We start from the raw sequence: 20,183 nt of genomic DNA on the forward strand, positions 1-20,183 counted from the left end.
TGCTGTTACAGATATTAGGATAGTGTTATTAAGGAAGCAGTTGAAATTATCAAGTAACCTTGTAGGTAGAGAAGTAGAGATGGAGGTTTTTGCTTAAATTCTGCATGGATTTCTGCATTCCCTCCCACAGAAGGAAAAACAAAAAAAAGAAAAAACAATTTAGGGCCAGTTCATGCTACAAAAAATCATCAGTTGCCAATAATGTAATCCAGCTGCATTCCCATAAGTTATTTGATTTACAACCTACTTTACACGTAATTTCCAACCTTTTCTAAGCTTTTTCCCCACTTACAGCTCCTCAGAATATTAAAAGAGAACAATTAGCAATTAAGTGTTTGTTGTTTATATTTTATTCAGCATCAAAGTCTTACATGCTTAATATTTAACACATTAACTCATTTGTGAAGTAATCACATATTTGCAACCATTTTATACACAAAAGTTCCATTAATTAAAGAATCATAGGTGGGGCAGTGGAGGGTTTCTATTGAAATCCAAAACATCAAATAAATGTTTTCATGGGGAAAAAGAGAATCAACTGTGAAGAAACTTCAACTGCCAATGGACAAGCAATTTTTTTTTGCAACACAATACTTTAAAATGTTTTGTACTGAATCATATGTTTCCAATAAAAGAAAATTTCTCCAACTCATACATAATTTAGAGCTTCCCATTTTAGATGAAGGTGAGGCTGTGATAGTTAAGTATTAGCAAAATGTTACATGACACAGTTCAAGAGCAGTCTCTTACCTTCAGGTAAAATGCATCACGTGACTTGTGATCCCATCATGAATTTTATGTGGGTGAGCTAAATTTTAATACTTTACTTACAAATAATTACTAGACAATTTGCTCTGTCAATGAAGTCACTTCATGACAAAAAATATAATACTATATTGTGAGCAACAATAATTGACAAGCTCTCCTAATCCACAGATAGGTTTATGTTAAGAAAGCCTGCTGCAGGAAATATACATCTTCAACAACCAAAATTGTTAATAATTTGTAACATTCTAATTTTTGTCAATTGCATACCCCCTCCCTCCCAAGCAGCTTAATACTGTATCATTAATTATTTTTGCCTGCTCTAGTTGTGTCCCTTGGCCCTGTTACTTCCTTTGGTAATGAATTTTCACAATTTGTAATATAGTACTACATTACAGATACAAATTTTCAGTACCTATACCATGTTTTATATGCCAATATTTGGTGCCAGTACAATTCCCCTGTTCATACAATTATATTCACTTGCACCCACCCGCTACCGACACTTTCCTTGGTACTGATACTTCCTTTGTACTATGCACCTTGAATAACAGAATTCCTTCACCTCTCCTACTGAAACTTCACTAAAATTCATGTGTAGAAAATTGTTAATTTCATTTCTGTTACTATTTATCACTGGGATTATTGTTCTGTATATCCATACCCACAAGCCCTAATAAAAAGCACTGAAGCTCAAATAGTTGTAGGTACAGAGAGCTGGCTAAAGCCGGAAATAAGTTCAGCTGAAATTTTTTCAAATGATCTAACAGTGTTCAGAAAGGATAGATTAAATACAGTTGGTGGTGGAGTATTTATTGCTGTCAGAGGTAGTTAGCCTTGTAGCGAAATTGAAGTAGATAGTTCATGTGAAATAGTATGGGTAGAGGTTCTACCTGACAATCGGACTAAACTATTAATTGGATCGTTTTACCGACCCCCCTCCCCCGACTCAGAAGACACAGTTGCTGAACAGTTCAAAGAAAACTTGATCCTCATTTCAAATAAGTACGCTGCTCATACAATTATAGTTGGTGGTAACTTCAATCTACCCTCAATCTGCTGGAAAAATTATATGTTTAAAGCCGGCGGCAGGGACATCCAAAATTGTACTGAATGCTTTCTTAGAAAATTATTTTCAACAATTAGTTCATGAGCCCACTCGAAGCATAAATGGTTGCGAAAGCATACTTGACCTTTTAGCAACAAATAATCCTTGACAAATAGTGAGTGTTGTGATGAATACAGGGATTAGCGACCACAAGGCAGTTGCTGCGAGGCTGAATACCATAACACCTACAACCATCAAAAATAAATGCAAAGTATATCTATTTAAAAAATCTGATAAAAATGCTCTTAACACCTTTTTAAGAAACAGTCTTTACTCCTTCCGATCTGATCACGTAAGTGAAAAAAAATTGTGGAATGTTTTCAAAGAGATAGTATCAACAGCAATTGAGAGATATATACCACATAAATTAATAAGTGATGGTACTGATCCCCCATGGTACACAAAACGGGTCAGATCGTTGTTGCAGAAGCAACGAAAAAAGCATGCCAAATTTAAAAGAATGCAATATCCTCAAGATTGGCAAAGTTTTACAGAAGTTCGAAGTATGGCGCATACTTCAATGCGAGATGCTTTTAATAATTTCCACAATGAAATTCTGTCTCGAAATCTGGCAGAAAACCCAAAGAGATTCTGGTCATACATAAAGCACACCAGTGGAAGACACAATCAATACCTTCACTGCGCGATAACAATGGTGAAGTCACTGATGACAGTGCCACTAAAGTAGAGTTATTAAACACGGTTTACCGAAACTCCTTCACCAAAGAAGACAAAGTAAATATTCCTGAATTCCAATCAAGAACAACTGCCAAGATGAGAAACATAGAAGTAGATATCCTCGGTGTAATAAAGGCAAGGCCTCCGATCCAGTTTGTATACCAGTCAGGTTCCTCTCAGAGTATGCTGATAAAATAGCCCCATATTTAGCAATTATATACAACCACTCGCTCACAGAAAGATACATACCTAAAGACTGGAAAATTGCTCAAGTCACACCAACCAATACCCAAAAAGGGAAGTAGGAGTAATCCGCTGAATTACAGGCCTATATCACTAAAGTCGATTTGCAGTAGGGTTTTAGAACATACTGTATTCGAACATTATGAAGTACCTCGAAGAAAACGATTTATTGACATATAGTCAGCATGGGTTCAGAAAATATCGTTCTTGTGAAACACAACTAGCTCTTTATACTCATGAAGTCATAAGTGCTATCGACAGGGGATGTCAAATTGATTCCATATTTTTAGATTTCCAGAAGGCTTTCAACACTATCCCTCACAAGCATCTTCTTATCATACTGCGTGCCTACGGAGTATCGCCTCAGTTGTGCGACTGGATTCGTGATTTCCTGTCAGAAAGGTCACAGTTTGTAGTAATTGACAGAGTCATTGAGTAAAACAGAAGTAATATCCGGCGTTCCCCAAGGAAGTGTTATAGGCCCTCTATTGTTCCTGATCTATATTAACGACATAGGAGACAATCTGAGCAGCCATCTTAGAATTTTTGCAGATGATGCTGTCATTTACCATCTTGTAAAGTCATCAGATGATCAAAACAACTTGCAAAATGATTTAGATAAGATATCTGCATGGTGTGAAAAGTGGCAACTGACCCTGAATAAAGAAAAGTGTGAAGTTATTCACATGAGTACTAAAAGAAATCAGCTAAATTTCGATTATGCAATGAGTCACACAAATCTGAGGGCTGTAAATTCTACCAAATACTTAGCGATTACAATTACAAAGAACCTAAATTGGAACAATCACATAGATAATATTGTGGGTAGAGCAAACCAAGGACTGCGATTCATTGGCAGAACACTTAGAAGGTGCAACAGGTCTACCAAAGAGACTGCTTACACTACGCTTGTCCACCCTATTCTGGAGTACTGCTGTGCGGTGTGGGATCCACATCAGATGGGACTGACAGATGACATCGAAAAAGTACAAAGAAGGGCAGCTCATTTTGTATTATTTCAAAATAGGGGAGATAGTATCACAGACATGATACGAGAATTGGAGTGGCAATCATTAAAACAAAGGCGTTTTCGTTGTGATGGGATCTTATCATGAAATTTCAATCACCAGTTTTCACCTCCAATTGTGAAAATATTCTGTTGGCACCCACCTACACAGGGAGAAATGATCATCACAATAAAATAAGAGAAATCAGGGCTCGCACAGGAAAATTTAAGTGATTTAAGTGCTCATTTTTCCCGCGTGCTGTTCGAGAGTGGAACGTTAGAGAGACAGCATGAAGGTGGTTCATTGAACCCTCTGCCAAGCACTTTACTGTAAATAGCAGAGTAATCATATAGATGTAGATTTAGAATTATGTACCATTCAGCCCATCAATTACATTGACGGGTATGACTTCAATTGCAAATCTGTGGCCTTTGATTCCCTTTCATAAAATTCCATTTTCTCCTTTCATTTCTTATTCAGCATATAGCTAATACACCAGATATAATCATGAATGAATTCTCCTTAATTTTAGGTCTGTGTTGTTCCATTGCAGTTTTGTAAGTATTATACAGGGTGCCCCACATAAAACCAGTATGCCTCACATATTGATTAACCGTCTCTAGTTGCATTGCTTGCTGTTAACTTAATCACACAGTCAGTGATGCTTGGGAGCTCATGGCCACCACTTCCAGCATCTCTTGTAGATGGGTAACACCATGTTTTTTTTTTAATGTTACTATTGTCTATTCTTTTTTAGTTAGTTCACTGTTATTTGAATCTAGAATATGAGGTGTACTGGTTTCATGTGGGAAACCTTGTAGATTACTCCTCTGTTTATACAGTCCTTAGTCTCCATGGAATTTTGAATGGTTTATTCCATGTTGAGTGTTAAAGACTTTCTGTAGGTTCATGAATGCTGTAATCAAATGATTTACATTCTTTTCTGCAAACAAATTTGAGAGTAGAATTACTCCTATGGTAACTTGACCATTTCTGAAGCAATGATCATCTTTTCAATTCAGTGTTTGTTCTTAGACTGGCACAAAACTAAACATATAAGGCTCAGAGAAGTTATGTAGGAAATAAGATACTGGATGGCTGTTTGGAATTTTCATAGGTTCAAAAACTTGTTAAAAGTACTGCATTAAGAAGGGGCTTCATGCAAAATTTACTGTCAGGTACAGTAACATGAAGACTAATGAATTCTGGACATTACACATCACACACAAAATTACTGTTATATTCCTAACTACTTTGTATATTTTACAACACTTTATTTCCTTGAAATATTTTAACTGTGTTTGCCATTTTATATAACTTCAATTTCAAGAAATGAAGTGGGATTAAGGCAGAGAAAAACATAAGTTAGTCAGACAATGATGGCTAGATGTAAAAGAAAGTGAACACAAAACCAAAAAGAATACAAACACCAATTAATCAAAAGACTGTTTTTTTTCAAACATAGATTGTCTACTTCTGGTTCAGTGTATGACATGAGTCCAAGCAATCAAATAATTATTGTACAGTGAAATGCTAAGAACTTTGGAAGAACAACTTGAAACAAACAACATGTCATGTTGGGTTCCAGCATAATTTTGTCACATGACATTACTGCTCCACACACAGCTATCTATATAAGGGCAATCTTAACTAGCTTCAAATGGTAGATGTTTTCTATTGTCTGCACAGATTCAATTTTTCCCTAGTGAATATGTTGATAACATGGAAAAACAGTCATCATCACAGCATTTCACAGATTGTAACTTCAAAATGCAACTCAGTTTTGACTGAAATCACTAGCAGCAACATTCTATGACAAAGATATACAAGAGCTTATCCACCACTATGGTAATGTATGTCTTGTTCTTGATAATTAAGATTTCAAAGGCACTGTGTCACCTGGGAGATGTACCTGGAAAAGATTATTATGACGCAACTGGATGTGATATTACTGAGAGATTAAATATTGGCATACGACACATTATAAAAGGCTTCAAAAAATCATACGATACCTAGTGACATATATATATGTGAGCTGTTCTTATTTTGTAGCTTATTATTTTGTTCTTTCTTTAAATGTTGTTCGTAACCTTCAAGCAGGTGCACTGTTTTCCGTAACACAAGCAGGCGCATGGTGTACTTTGTGCACAAGTTAAGAACAGGTGTCTTTGTGTTACCAAGGTAAATATGTATTAGCAAAATCACAATTTCAATAGTTTAATTAAACAACAATAAAATAAACTTACATAATATCAGCTAAAGCACTGCTTTATTAAACAGAAATGAAACAAAACTTTCTTATAGCACTGTGTTGCCATGGACAGGTGTTACTGAGACAGTAATGGCTCACTCAAAACATTAAACAGCACAGCTGCATCAGATCACAGGCAACAACTTATTCCATTACTAATTATCTCATAGACAACAGCCTCATTCTGAGATTGTGCTGCTAACTCATAATCTGGGTTATTTTCTTCCATAAATCATAAATTTTTTCTCATCTAGCTCACTTTGTATTTTATACCACTATGCTCACTTGGGCATATGAGAACACAATTTATCACTGTGTCATCTGAAGCAATAATGAAGGAATAGGTATAGGTTCAAAATTTTGAAAGAGTAATGACACTATGTAAAACGATTTTATTTGTGGTTGGTGCACTTTATACAAGGACACGCCTGCTTGAGGGTTAACAGATACAAAATGGTTCCAATGGCTCTAAGCACTATGGGACTTAAAATCTGAGGTCATCAGTCCCTTAGACTTAGAACTCCTTAAACCTAACTAAACTAAGGACATCACACACACGTCCATGCCCGAGGCAGGATTCGAACCTGCGACCGTAGCAGCACCGCGGTTCCGGACTGACGCGCCTAGAACCGCTCGGCCACAGCGGCCGGCCAGTTAACAGATACAAATAGAGTACAGAGAGTAGTCTGAAAATGTGGCCATTAAAGATAGTTAATGCTTCCATATCATATTTTATTGAATAAACATTACACAATTATAAACATGAAAATGGCACAGAAGCTTTTCACATTGTTTAAACAAGAAGCATACCAAATTTATGTCCTACCTTCAGTCTCTGTGCATCCTCAAGTGAAGCAGAAGCATGGTAACTCAGAACTTCTAGTGTTACGCTTTGTTTAGCCATAGCTATGACAGCCTTCTCATACCTGTAACAGTAAGCATCCAACACATTATTTAAAATACACAGTTTATCAAGAGATGTGATACAATGGTCTCATGTAATGACTGACATGGTCTTATATAATTACAACTCAAGGAATTTTTTTTTTAAGAAAGTAAAAGTTCTAGGTTACAATGCCACACTACAACATAATTTCAGTATTTCAATGTTTCATTTCACTATAGATTTAATATTTCATTTTGGAAGTGATCACTAGGCCACGGGTAGCCCTGTAAGCATTGTGGACACATTCCCATCCAGCTCTGCAAATATTCCCAGTTAACGTGGAGGTCTGTGTCTTTCCTACAATGTTGTAGACTTGTTTATTTACTCTGCCTGGTCATTCACAAACATGTTTGGACATGCTGCTCAGGTATCCATGTGTTGCAGATGCAATAATGTGCATAGCCATATTTCTATCCTGATCCTTTAGTACCTGTTACTACATTATTTAAGTATCATTGATGTTATGGCCTTGTGTTGATGTTTCTGACTCCCCTTTGGTTTCTACTTATACTTCAGCACTGGCATGTGTTTTTCACTCTATTTTATACAGCTCGAGAAAATTTCAATTTGCTTAGAAAATTACGTGAGATTGTAGATGCATACAGGAAAAAATTCTAGGCGCATTTGGAGTGACAGTGAAATTGAACTTTAATTTCAGTATCAATAATTGTGATGGCTCTTCTATACAATCTGAAGTTAATAATTCTGAACCACGTACACCAGCAGGTGGAACATGAGTCTATTCTTCCTATTCTTAGACTGGCACAAAACTTAACATAGGAGGCTCAGAGAAGTTGTGTGGCTATTTGGAATTTTTGTTAAGAATGAAAAGTTGATATCAACTACCACATTAAATAGTTTTCCCAGACAAAATTTATTTTCAGGTACAGTTAAATGAAGGCAAATGTATTCTGGGGGTGGAATATTAAAAAATTTCACTTCAAACATCACTTCCAAAATTACTGATACATTCATAATTTCTCTGTACATTTTATAACACAGTAGTCCCTTGAAATATTTTTAATTGTTTTGCCAGTTTCTGAAGCTTCAATATCAGGAAACCATGATCAAGGCTTCAGGAATATGTACTGAACAGTTACTCAATATTGGTACTAAGACAACTAAGAAAGTGTGAATAAAACAAAGAAAACTTTGAGTCAGTCAGGCAATGATGCCAAGATGAAAAAGAAAGCGAACACAGAAACAAAAAAAACATCTAAAATACACTCATGCTCATAAATTAAGAATAATGCTGATACATGGTGAAACAATGCTCTGGTGGGCAGTTTGCATGTTTGAATCACCTCGGGGTATGACCATGCAGTGCATTTGACCTGCGGTCATCGCATAGTGGCTCTGGCAGCAGTCCACATACGCAGAGGTGTGTTGGTGCATGTCAGAGTATGGGGCAGCGAATAACTGTTCAGACATTTTCAGACGTGCTAATGGTGACTGTGTGTTGAAAATGGCTCAAAGAACACATATTGATGATGTTATGAGGGGTAGAATACTAGGGCAACTGGAGGCAGGTCAAACACAGCAGGTCGTAGCATGGGCCCTCCATGTGCCACAAAGTGTGATCTCAAGATTATGGCAACGATTCCAGCAGACAGGAAATGTGTCCAGGCGCTACAGTTCTGGACGTCCACAGTGTACAACACCACAAGAAGACTGATATCTCACCATCAGTGCCCGCAGACGGCCACAGATTACTGCAGGTAGCCTTGCTCGGGACATTACCACAGCTACTGGAACAGTTGTCTCCAGACACACAGTCTACAGATGACTGAACAGACATGGTTTATTCGCCCAGAGACCTGCAAGTTCATTCCACTGATCCCTGGTCACAGGAGAGCCCGTAAAGCCTGGTGTCAAGAACACAGTACATGGTCATTGCAACAGTGGTCCCAGGTTATGTTCACGGACGAGTCTAGGTATAGTTTGAACAGTGATTCTCACCCCGTTTTCATCTGGTGTGAACCAGGAACCAGATACCAACCCTTTAATGTCCTTGAAAGGGACCTGTATGGAGGTATTGGTTTGATGGTGTGGGATTATGATTGGTGCACGTACATCCCTGCATGTCTTTGACAGAGGAGCTGTAACAGGTCAGGTGTATCGGGATGCCATTTTGCACCAGTATGTCCACCTTTTCAGGGGTGCAGAGGGTCCCACCTTCCTCCTGATGGATGATAACACATGGCCCCACCGAGCTGCCATCGTGGAGGAGTACCTTGAAACAGAAGATATCAGGAAAATGAAGTGGCCTGCCTGTTCTCCAGACCTAAACCCCATCAAGCACGTCTGGGATGCTCTCGGTCGACATATCGCTGCACGTCTTCAAACCCCTCAGACACTCAGGAGCTCCAACAGGCACCGGTGCAAGAATGGGAGGCTATATCCCAGCAGCTGCTCAATCACCTGACCCAGAGTATGCAAACCCATTGTGCAGCCTGTGTACATGTGCATGGTGATCATATCCCGTATTAATGTCAGGGTACATGCGCAGGAAACAGTGGCGTTTTGTAGCACGTGTTTCGGGATGGTTTTCTCAACTTATCACCAATACTGTGGACTTACTGATCTTTGTTGTGTGTGTTCCCTATGTGCCTACACTATTTGCGCCATTTTTGTGTAGTGCCATGTTGTGTGGCACCACATTTTGCAATTATCCTTAATTTATGAGCATGAGTGTAGATATGTTGTCTAATTCTCCAGAATCCACAGGATCTGAAACAGGCAGCAAATGGAGCATGGGATAGAAGCACATTTGATTGAGGAAAAAAAAACCTAATCGCATATTTATGCATGTGTTGATTTGGCTTCAGTGCTTTATTGTCTTTAAATAATGGTACAAAGATTCTGCCACCATCAGACATAGTATTTCTGATAAATAAATCAATTGTATTGAACCACAAGGTAAATGTACACAAATCAATGAAAAACTGGTTGCCAAAATCAGAAAACATAATATTTGAGAAATGTTGTTGCACCCTGCTATTTGTCTTTTCACGGCTCAGGCAAAAATACTAATAATTAGTGATCATTCATCCAAAGTTGTACTTTGGAACACACTATTTATATTTTCCATCTAATGGCTGGAACTTAAATGAATGTTAGTTGCTGAATATATTTCTATTCATCACTCACAATTGTGTTTTCTATTAACACTGCTGCTGTGGCTTCAAACCATTATTGATATCATCAAGTGGCCTTTTCCAACACAACTATTCCATGTTCACTTCAGTGATGACATCTCACACATGAAAACAAAACAGCCAAATAGCTACTGGTCATGGAAGAGTCTGCAATTAACAGCTCAATCTGCTGCAGTTTAAAGAACAATTCAATTACACTAGCAAACAGGAAACAAAACTGGAATGTCAAGGATATAACAAAAAGTGAAGTGATGAAATGATCTCATGGACACACAGTATATTTGTTAACTGTATCACATAACATGACACATTACCCTAGAAGAACATACTAAAGGAAGACCCTAGAATTTGGTCTCCGTTCCTCACAGGCAAGATAAATAGCGTATTTTGCACCTCATCAAGCAGCACCTTATGACAAGTGATCAAAACAATCAGCTTAACTATAATAAGATGCATCCATTTCATCAGTTAGACTAGTGAAAACAACAAGTGGAGTGTTTGGATAACAAAGACATCAAAATGGGCCTCTGAAATAAATCAAGTGACACACCTCTTCCATCATCAGCTAATACAATCACATGAAAAATTTGCCAATATGCACGTAATTCCTAGCCAAAAAAGCATTTTTAACATCTCTGTGGTTTTCCAGTACGATAACTCTTTTTCAGACATGCTTCAGTATCAGAAGTTATGTCTTTGAAGCATTTTATACCTATGATACTCTTTTTTTTTCAGTGGCAAAACTCATGTCACAGGAGTAATCTCTGTTAAGAGCACAAGAAATATTCAGCACAACAAGAATCAAGACACACTGATTACATATGCAAAGCACTTAATCCAGGTAGTTGGATTAGGCAATTAAACTCAGCACTGCATATAAGCAGCCAGTTTACAACAGTGGATGATTTAAGCCATTACTAGCCAATCTTTTCTTACAGGTATGCCATTCAACATTGTAAGTGGAGTCTACGACATCTTAAACAGAAAGAGTGTGGTATTGGCTGAATGTGAGGACACAAGACATGTTCAGATGGTTCTGGGTGATAAGATCATTGAGCATAAGAAGCAAAGGTGCATGCATGAGACTTAGTCAATCCATGGATAAATGTTTTTGAAGAAGTTTGACTTTTAAGATATACTATGTTGTAGACCAAAAATTTCATTATTACCACCACCATGGCTACCACTATAACTGTTACTAATTTAAGTGCTAAGTTTGTTATTTTCAACTATTATTGTTCAGTTCATATTTTTTAAACTTAAAGTATTAATATGTTAAAAAAATTTATGCCTGAAGAATGTCTGCAAAATATTATAAAGTTAATAAGGACAACAAAAAGAGACGAATTATAAATTGTTGGTACTTACATGTGGGTGTTATGTATACCCATTCCACAAAAGATTGCAAATGCTTCGACAAAATTTTCATCGTTTTTGGTAAATGCGAGGTCATTGAATTTATTGATGAGCTGTAACAACATGTCCAATTCTTAATCAGTATGGTTCTGAAGTTTCCTGCATCAGTATATGAATCATACAGAAGGTGATAATAAATAAAATGTCTTTAAATTTAGTTGAACTATCATACCAAGGACTCCCCTCAGAGTTTACCCATAATTATTACTACATTTGTGTCTTTGAAAAATATTATCTATATGCTATGCTTTGGTAAACATAGCTACTGCATAAAATAAAATAAAAAGAAGTAAATAAAGCAGAGATGGTCCTCAGGAAATAGCACTGAATTTTACAAATAGGGACCACAGCTAATGATAGATTTCTTTCTTGAAAACTGACAAGCATTATTAAATACTGTGAAGGAAGTTATGACACAAAGAAATGTTGCATGTACGTGTCAGAGGGGGTTTTTCATTCAAATAAACAGCAGCTCACAGTCTAAAACATAGAAAGATAAATATATTAGTCTGTGTCAACCATGCTGTCAGGCAAAACTGTTCAAAATTAGTGCTTTGTGACCTATGCAGGTTTTTGTTGTTGTGGTCTTCAGTCCTGAGACTGGTTTGATGCAGCTCTCCATGCTACTCTATCCTGTGCAAGCTTTTTCATCTCCCAGTACCTACTGCAACCTACATCCTTCTGAATCTGCTTAGTGTATTCATCTCTTGGTCTCCCTCTACGATTTTTACCCTCCACGCTGCCCTCCAATACTAAATTGGTGATCCCTTGATGCCTCAGAACATGTCCTACCAACCGATCCCTTCTTCTGGTCAAGTTGTGCCACAAACTTCTCTTCTCCCCAATCCTATTCAATACTTCCTCATTAGTTATGTGATCTACCCATCTAATCTTCAGCATTCTTCTGTAGCACCACATTTCGAAAGCTTCTATTCTCTTCTTGTCCAAACTATTTATCGTCCATGTTTCACTTCCATACATGGCTACACTCCATACGAACACTTTCAGAAATGACTTCCTGACACTTAAATCTATACTGGATGTTAACAAATTTCTCTTCTTCAGAAACGCTTTCCTTGCCATTGCCAGCCTACATTTTATATCCTCTCTACTTCGACCATCATCAGTTATTTTGCTCCCCAAATAGCAAAACTCCTTTACTACTTTAAGTGCCTCATTTCCTAATCTAATTCCCTCAGCATCACCCGACTTAATTAGACTACATTCCATTATCCTTGTTTTGCTTTTGTTGATGTTCATCTTATATCCTCCTTTCAGGACACTGTCCATTCCATTCAACTGCTCTTCCAAGTCCTTTGCTGTCTCTGACAGAATTACAATGTCATCGGCGAACCTCAAAGTTTTTATTTCTTCTCCATGAATTTTAATACCTACTCCGAATTTTTCTTTTGTTTCCTTTACTGCTTGCTCAATATACAGATTGAACAACATCGGGGAGAGGCTACAACCCTGTCTTACTCCCTTCCCAACCACTGCTTCCCTTTCATGTCCCTCGACTCTTATAACTGCCATCTGGTTTCTGTACAAATTGTAAATAGCCTTTCGCTCCCTGTATTTTACCCCTGCCACCTTTAGAATTTGAAAGAGAGTATTCCAGTCAACATTGTCAAAAGCTTTCTCTAAGTCTACAAATGCTAGAAACGTAGGTTTGCCTTTCCTTAATCTTTCTTCTAAGATAAGTCGTAAGGTCAGTATTGCCTCACGTGTTCCAGTGTTTCTACGGAATCCAAACTGATCTTCCCCGAGGTTGGCTTCTACTAGTTTTTCCATTCGTCTGTAAAGAATTCGTGTTAGTATTTTGCAGCTGTGACTTATTAAGCTGATAGTTCGGTAATTTTCACATCTGTCAACACCTGCTTTCTTTGGGATTGGAATTATTATATTCTTCTTGAAGTCTGAGGGTATTTCGCCTGTTTCATACATCTTGCTCACCAGATGGTAGAGTTTTGTCAGGACTGGCTCTCCCACGGCCGTCAGTAGTTCCAATGGAATATTGTCTACTCCGGGGGCCTTGTTTCGACTCAGGTCTTTCAGTGCTCTGTCAAACTCTTCACGCAGTATCATATCTCCCATTTCATCTTCATCTACATCCTCTTCCATTTCCATAATATTGTCCTCAAGTACATCGCCCTTGTATAGACCCTCTATATACTCCTTCCACCTTTCTGCTTTCCCTTCTTTGCTTAGAACTGGGTTTCCATCTGAGGCCTTGATATTCATACAAGTCGTTCTCTTATCTCCAAAGGTCTCTTTAATTTTCCTGTAGGCGGTATCTATCTTACCCCTAGTGAGATAGGCCTCTACATCCTTACATTTGTCCTCTAGCCATCCCTGCTTAGCCATTTTGCACTTCCTGTCGATCTCATTTTTGAGACGTTTGTATTCCTTTTTGCCTGTTTCACTTAGTGCATTTTTATATTTTCTCCTTTCATCAATTAAATTCAATATTTCTTCTGTTACCCAAGGATTTCTACTAGCCCTCGTCTTTTTACCTACTTGATCCTCTGCTGCCTTCACTACTTCATCCCTCAAAGCTACCCATTCTTCTTCTACTGTATTTATTTCCCCCATTCCTGTCAATTGCTCCCTTATGCTCTCCCTGAGTCTCTGTACAACCTCTGGTTCTTTTAGTTTATCCAGGTCCCATCTCCTTAAATTCCCACCTTTTTGCAGTTTCTTCAGTTTTAATCTACAGGTCATAACCAATAGATTGTGGTCAGAGTCCACATCTGCCCCTGGAAATGTCTTACAATTTAAAACCTGGTTCCTAAATCTCTGTCTTACCATTATATAATCTATCTGATACCTTTTAGTATCGCCAGGGTTCTTCCATGTATACAACCTTCTTTCATGATTCTTAAACCAAGTGTTAGTTATGATTATGTTGTGCTCTGTGCAAAATTCGACCAGGCGGCTTCCTCTTTCATTTCTGTCCCCCAATCCATATTCACCTACTATGTTTCCTTCTCTCCCTTTTCCTACACTCGAATTCCAGTCACCCATGACTATTAAATTTTCGTCTCCCTTCACAATCTGAATAATTTCTTTTATTTCATCATACATTTCTTCAATTTCTTCGTCATCTGCAGAGCTAGTTGGCATATAAACTTGTACTACTGTAGTAGGCGTGGGCTTCGTATCTATCTTGGCCACAATAATGCGTTCACTATGCTGTTTGTAGTAGCTTACCCGCATTCCTATTTTCCTATTCATTATTAAACCTACTCCTGCATTACCCCTATTTGATTTTGTGTTTATAACCCTGTAGTCACCTGACCAGAAGTCTTGTTCCTCCTGCCACCGAACTTCACTAATTCCCACTATATCTAACTTCAACCTATCCATTTCCCTTTTTAAATTTTCTAACCTACCTGCCCGATTAAGGGATCTGACATTCCACGCTCCGATCCGTAGAACGCCAGTTTTCTTTCTCCTGATAACGACATCCTCTTGAGTAGTCCCCGCCCGGAGATCCGAATGGGGGACTATTTTACCTCCGGAATATTTTACCCAAGAGGACGCCATCATCATGTAATCATACAGTAAAGCTGCATGCCCTCGGGAAAAATTACGGCTGTAGTTTCCCCTTGCTTTCAGCCGTTCGCAGTACCAGCACAGCAAGGCCGTTTTGGTTATTGTTACAAGGCCAGATCAGTCAATCATCCAGACTGTTGCCCTTGCAACTACTGAAAAGGCTGCTGCCCCTCTTCAGGAACCACACGTTTGTCTGGCCTCTCAACAGATACCCCTCCGTTGTGGTTGCACCTACGGTACGGCTATCTGTATCGCTGAGGCACGCAAGCCTCCCCACCAACGGCAAGGTCCATGGTTCATGGGGGGGGATGCAGGTTTTTATATTTATTTAATTTTACTTTGCAGTTGGAGTCCTCACAAAATACTCCAAAATGGTTGGAATTTCTGCCAAAAATATTTGGAAAATAAAAAGGTGACTGTCAAACAACTACAGAAATAATATACCAAAGTTCTTAAGCTCCTGAAATTTCTCAATATTTCATTAAGAAGACAGCACCAATTATATTCTCATGTATACATGAATATTCATATGGTTTACTGTTCTAATGTCAGTAATATGGTATAGGGTGAATGTATAATGAGCATTCAAAAAGAAACGAACCAGAGGCATAATTACAGAAGCCAGTACCTGTATGTTAGAAGCCCCTGGTTGTTGAGACACTTGGCCCACTGTAACACAAAGCAGTGAGTGGCTGTCTCATAATATTCCCAGGGCTGCGATGTGAACCAGTTCCACACATACAGCTGGACATCGCTGTCCACATGAGTGCAGGAAAGGTTATGCTGACATTCTTCTCTGACGAAGATGGCCCCCTTCTGATTCACTTCCTGCATCAAGAGACAACAGTGAATGCCCAGCATTATTCGCAAACCTTGACCACCATTCACAAGTGATCAAATCAAAATGACCAGGTAATCTCACCCGTGGGGCTATTCTGCTCCACGACAATGCAGTGCCTCATATGGCCAACACAGTCACGGCACTCCTGCAGAAATTCAAATGGGAGGTTCTTGGCCACCCTCCATACAGTCCGGACTTCTCTCCCTGTGATTATGCCATTTTTGGTCCCCTTGCTTATAGGGCAAACGATTCACCTCGGACGACGACGACCAGCTGTATGTGCGGAACTGGTTCACATTGCAGCCATGGGAATTTTATGAGACAGCCATTTACCACCTTGTGTCACAGTGGGACAAGTGTCTCTACAGCCAGGGTTAATACTCTTAACATACAGTTACAGGTTTCTGTAATTATGCCTCTGGCTCATTTCTTTTTGAATGCCCTTATAATAACAATCTTCTTTACTGTACTGAATAGTGCATATTGTTGTGTTGCAAATGGAACCTAATTAAAATTTTTTATTGATAGCTAAATCTTCAGTAGAAGACAATGCTAAACTCTCCCTGTAAAGGAAACAAGAAAGTACTGTTTCAAAAACAGATGAAGAAAGAAAAGAGCAAAATACCCATAGAAAAATGGGCTAGAGGAATACAGAAATAAGGAAGATACAGTAAACTGGAACTGGATAGGAAACAGCAGAATGAAGACACGAATAAATTGGAACATGGGTATATTCATTTACCTAGGCAGCCATTATTAACTCTTTGCTAAAAGAATATATGATGGAACTTACCTGTATAACACCAATAATTTGACCCGAAGAATTTTTAATTGCCATGCACAGAATGCTTTTATGTTTGAAATTTGTGCCTTCATCAACAGAAGGGTCAAATCTGTCATCTTCATAAGCATTTGCAATATTGACAGTCTGAAACAAGGGTTATCTTCCGTAAAACTCTTATTTCAAAATGTTCACACATTATATATTTCACTGCATATCTTCATAGATATAAACTCTCTCTCTCTCTCTCTCTCTCTCTCTCTCTCTCTCTCTCTCATATACACACACACACACACACACACACACACACACACACACACACACACACACACACTAAAGGAAAAGTTCTTTAAAACAGCTGTTCTTTGCATGAAAGGACAGTACTTCTCAAAAGGTAAAGTTGATACATTTTAACACATATCAGTTTCTCAGGACTTCCTATTTCAATCTCCTTATATATAATCAAGCAATTACAGCCTATAAGCAATTATATCTGTTGCATATATGTCGTAGCTGATTACAAACTGATGTGTAACTTTCTTCCCTTTAATGTCCTTATGGTTCATTTCCCCATGTTTTACAACTCCCTATTAAGACTACTCTAAGTGTGATTTCACACTAAAGAAAACAACTATAATTAGTCAGCGACATGGCACAAAGAAAATGCATACAAATCAATTTCCTAAGTGTCCCACATTTTATCTGCAACATACTGTGTTTTATAATAAATGTACAGCTACAACAACAAAAATTGTTTTCCTCAGAGTAATATCATCTTCATTCAACACACAGTAATTTTCATACGTCTTTTTTTGAAATATATATTTATCAATAAGATATTTATGTTAGACAGTACCTTTTCAAACACAACATTTTATTAAATTATTTTCTGGAGACATTAATTTCTAGCAGAGCCCCACGCAACAACTGTACGACCCTTTTCAATAAAAGCTGTATTCATCATTTGTGATGGCTCTACTGGGGCTTCACAAAATATATGCTCTGCAATTTGAGAAAATTTATGGCTATTTTACTTCTCTGTTCCACAAAATTTCACACATTTAGACAAAAGATGTTCAAATTAGATGATACACATAGAATTAAAGTGTATTCATATATATTTTAACTACATATAAAAGTTACATGAATTCTTTGACAATTTTTAATAGTTCACAAAAAAACTAAAATTATGCTGCAATCTTGACAAATATACAGACTGTAGCTAAAAAATGGCTATACAAGTAATATAACTTATTACATATTTCAACTGTTGCCAACAAGAGCTGTGATGTGAAGTGAAGTGGCAATTAGTATCCTAAATCTAATTGAAACACAAAACAGAATGTTCATCTGCAAAAGCAGATATGCAGGAACTATGGACTGTATACTATAGTAGGGACTGCATTATTCAACATAGTTAAATATCTGTAAATAAGTAAGAACCCAAATTACAGTATGCATTACAGAATCCTAAGCAAATTTTCAACAAATAACATTCAAATATGAAAGCTGTAGGCTACATCAGCTATATTCAATCAATGCTCACTGACATGTGTCTTATTCTTAGTCACACACAGATGTGGATAATGAATCTGTAAGTGCCAAGTATAAAGGCTTTGGTAGAAGCTACAACATCTAAGCTGAAGAATCCACGATTAGTGTTTTGTGGAGTTAAGGGTCGTAACTGAGAGAAGAAGTAGTAAATGTGGAAGGTAGACAACCTGAAACACAAACATGTAGAAAAACAGTTGTGTATGAGGCTGTAACATCATAAGAGTGTATCCTAACAAATCAGTGGACACACAAAATAGTAATACCGAATGTAATTGTGAAGGATTAGATTAGATTTACTTTCTTGTTCCATAGGTAGATGATACTCAGGGGATCCTCAAGGTTGTAATAAAACAAAAATACACACTGTTATTTTTCAGCCAGACAAAATCAGATATGATAATGTTCCTAAGTGAAATAGTTCTCATGGTTGGGGAATAAGTAAAAAATCTTTTGAACACATTTTCATTTGTGATGTAAAAACACTCTTGTCACAAACATGACATGATGAATATACAATGTGATGAACAAGGGAAACAAAGAAAAGAAGTAAATTAAAAAAAATCAGCAGATAAGTACACAGATGAGATGAGACTGTAACACTAAACTGACATGAGAGGGTAGGACCTTGAGAAGTAAAACATATGGGTGCAGTATATTAATCAGAGGTAGAAATTAATCAAATGTGAATGATATTGCGGAACACCACTAAAAAAAAATTAGCCTTATGACACTGGTTTCATGTGGTGGTAGTGGTGGCAGTGACTGATTAAGATGAAGAATGATGTTTAGTGTGATGTAGCTGTAACATGAAAATTGGGAAAATGCGTTCCTTGGAAACATCAATTACAGATGTTCTTCAACTGCAGTTGGTGTCCTTCTTTCATTCAATGATACTCTTGTTTTCATTTTTATCTCTCTTTGTTTGTTCGTTTCCTTTATTCTCTCATTCTGGGTATTACTGCCTAGTTGGAATTACCATTTTCACCTTCTGCTGCAACTGTATTCAGTTACATTTTTTCTCTGTTATTTCACTTTACTTCCTAATAATATTATGTTCTCCCTATATTTCTTGTTACCTTCATTTTCCTTTTTCTTACTCTTCTTTTTCATTTAAGAATTAACTGAATCAGTTTATTTCTGTTGTTATTACACATTTATCTCAATTACTTCCATGTGAGCTTCTAATTAATTGATTTATTACAAATATACTGAAACAGTTATGTGTTGGCATTATACACAGTGCATCTACAACAGAACAGTACACAATTCATTCAGATGACTTTGAAAAATTGGGCTGTTCCTCTTTACAATAGCAGGTACCTGAGACCATCACTTTTTTACTTCCATGGTTATTTCAAGTGTCAACTGAAAAGGTACATAACTTATCATGATCAAATATAAACAAACAGTTGCACATGTAAAAATAGATAGTAAAATTTATGTAAGTATAGTGATCATCATCTTCTTCTTGGGTGTGCAGTAACGAGTGATATTCTTGAGTGACATACTCTGTGGACATAATCAGTGAACTGAAATAACTCCAATAGTATTACAGGAGTCAGAGTAACTTAAGCGGTGAAGTGAAGGTGAAACTGACCTTTCAAACTTTCTTCTCATGCTTAGTGGTGACCATTCATGAATATTGTATGCCTATCCTGACAATATCAGGGTCTAAAAAAAATTTAATTGTTTATGTAATGTTACCTCACGTGTATAGCAGTAAGGTTCTACCATAGTTCACAACAAAAAAATTGTAAAATTTGTAAATATGATTCCAAAACTTATGAAGGATCAGTTTGGATACAGTTCCTCTCAGCATATTTGTGATGAACACCCAGAATGTAACAGCAAATGTACAGCAGCTGCTGAATATTACTTAC

General features: G+C 37.3%; 1 protein-coding gene across 4 annotated transcripts in view; it reads right to left on the bottom strand.

The window, feature by feature from the left end:
* LOC126456982 (dual 3',5'-cyclic-AMP and -GMP phosphodiesterase 11-like) overlaps nucleotides 1-20,183 on the bottom strand; it is a 331,198-nt gene that overhangs the window by 32,276 nt on the left and 278,739 nt on the right. For all 4 annotated transcript variants that reach the window (XR_007585422.1, XM_050092940.1, XM_050092938.1 and 1 more), the window contains 3 exons: nucleotides 16,762-16,896; nucleotides 11,525-11,625; nucleotides 6,879-6,978 (listed from right to left, as the gene is read on the bottom strand). Coding sequence is in view for 3 of the 4 variants with exons in the window: in XM_050092940.1 (XP_049948897.1) it covers nucleotides 6,879-6,978; nucleotides 11,525-11,625; nucleotides 16,762-16,896 (336 nt within the window). In the remaining variant the exon portion in view is untranslated. The remainder of the gene's footprint in view (nucleotides 1-6,878; nucleotides 6,979-11,524; nucleotides 11,626-16,761; nucleotides 16,897-20,183) is intronic.

Source organism: Schistocerca serialis, chromosome 2, assembly GCF_023864345.2.
Source record: "Schistocerca serialis cubense isolate TAMUIC-IGC-003099 chromosome 2, iqSchSeri2.2, whole genome shotgun sequence".
NCBI classification, from domain to species: domain Eukaryota; kingdom Metazoa; phylum Arthropoda; class Insecta; order Orthoptera; family Acrididae; genus Schistocerca; species Schistocerca serialis.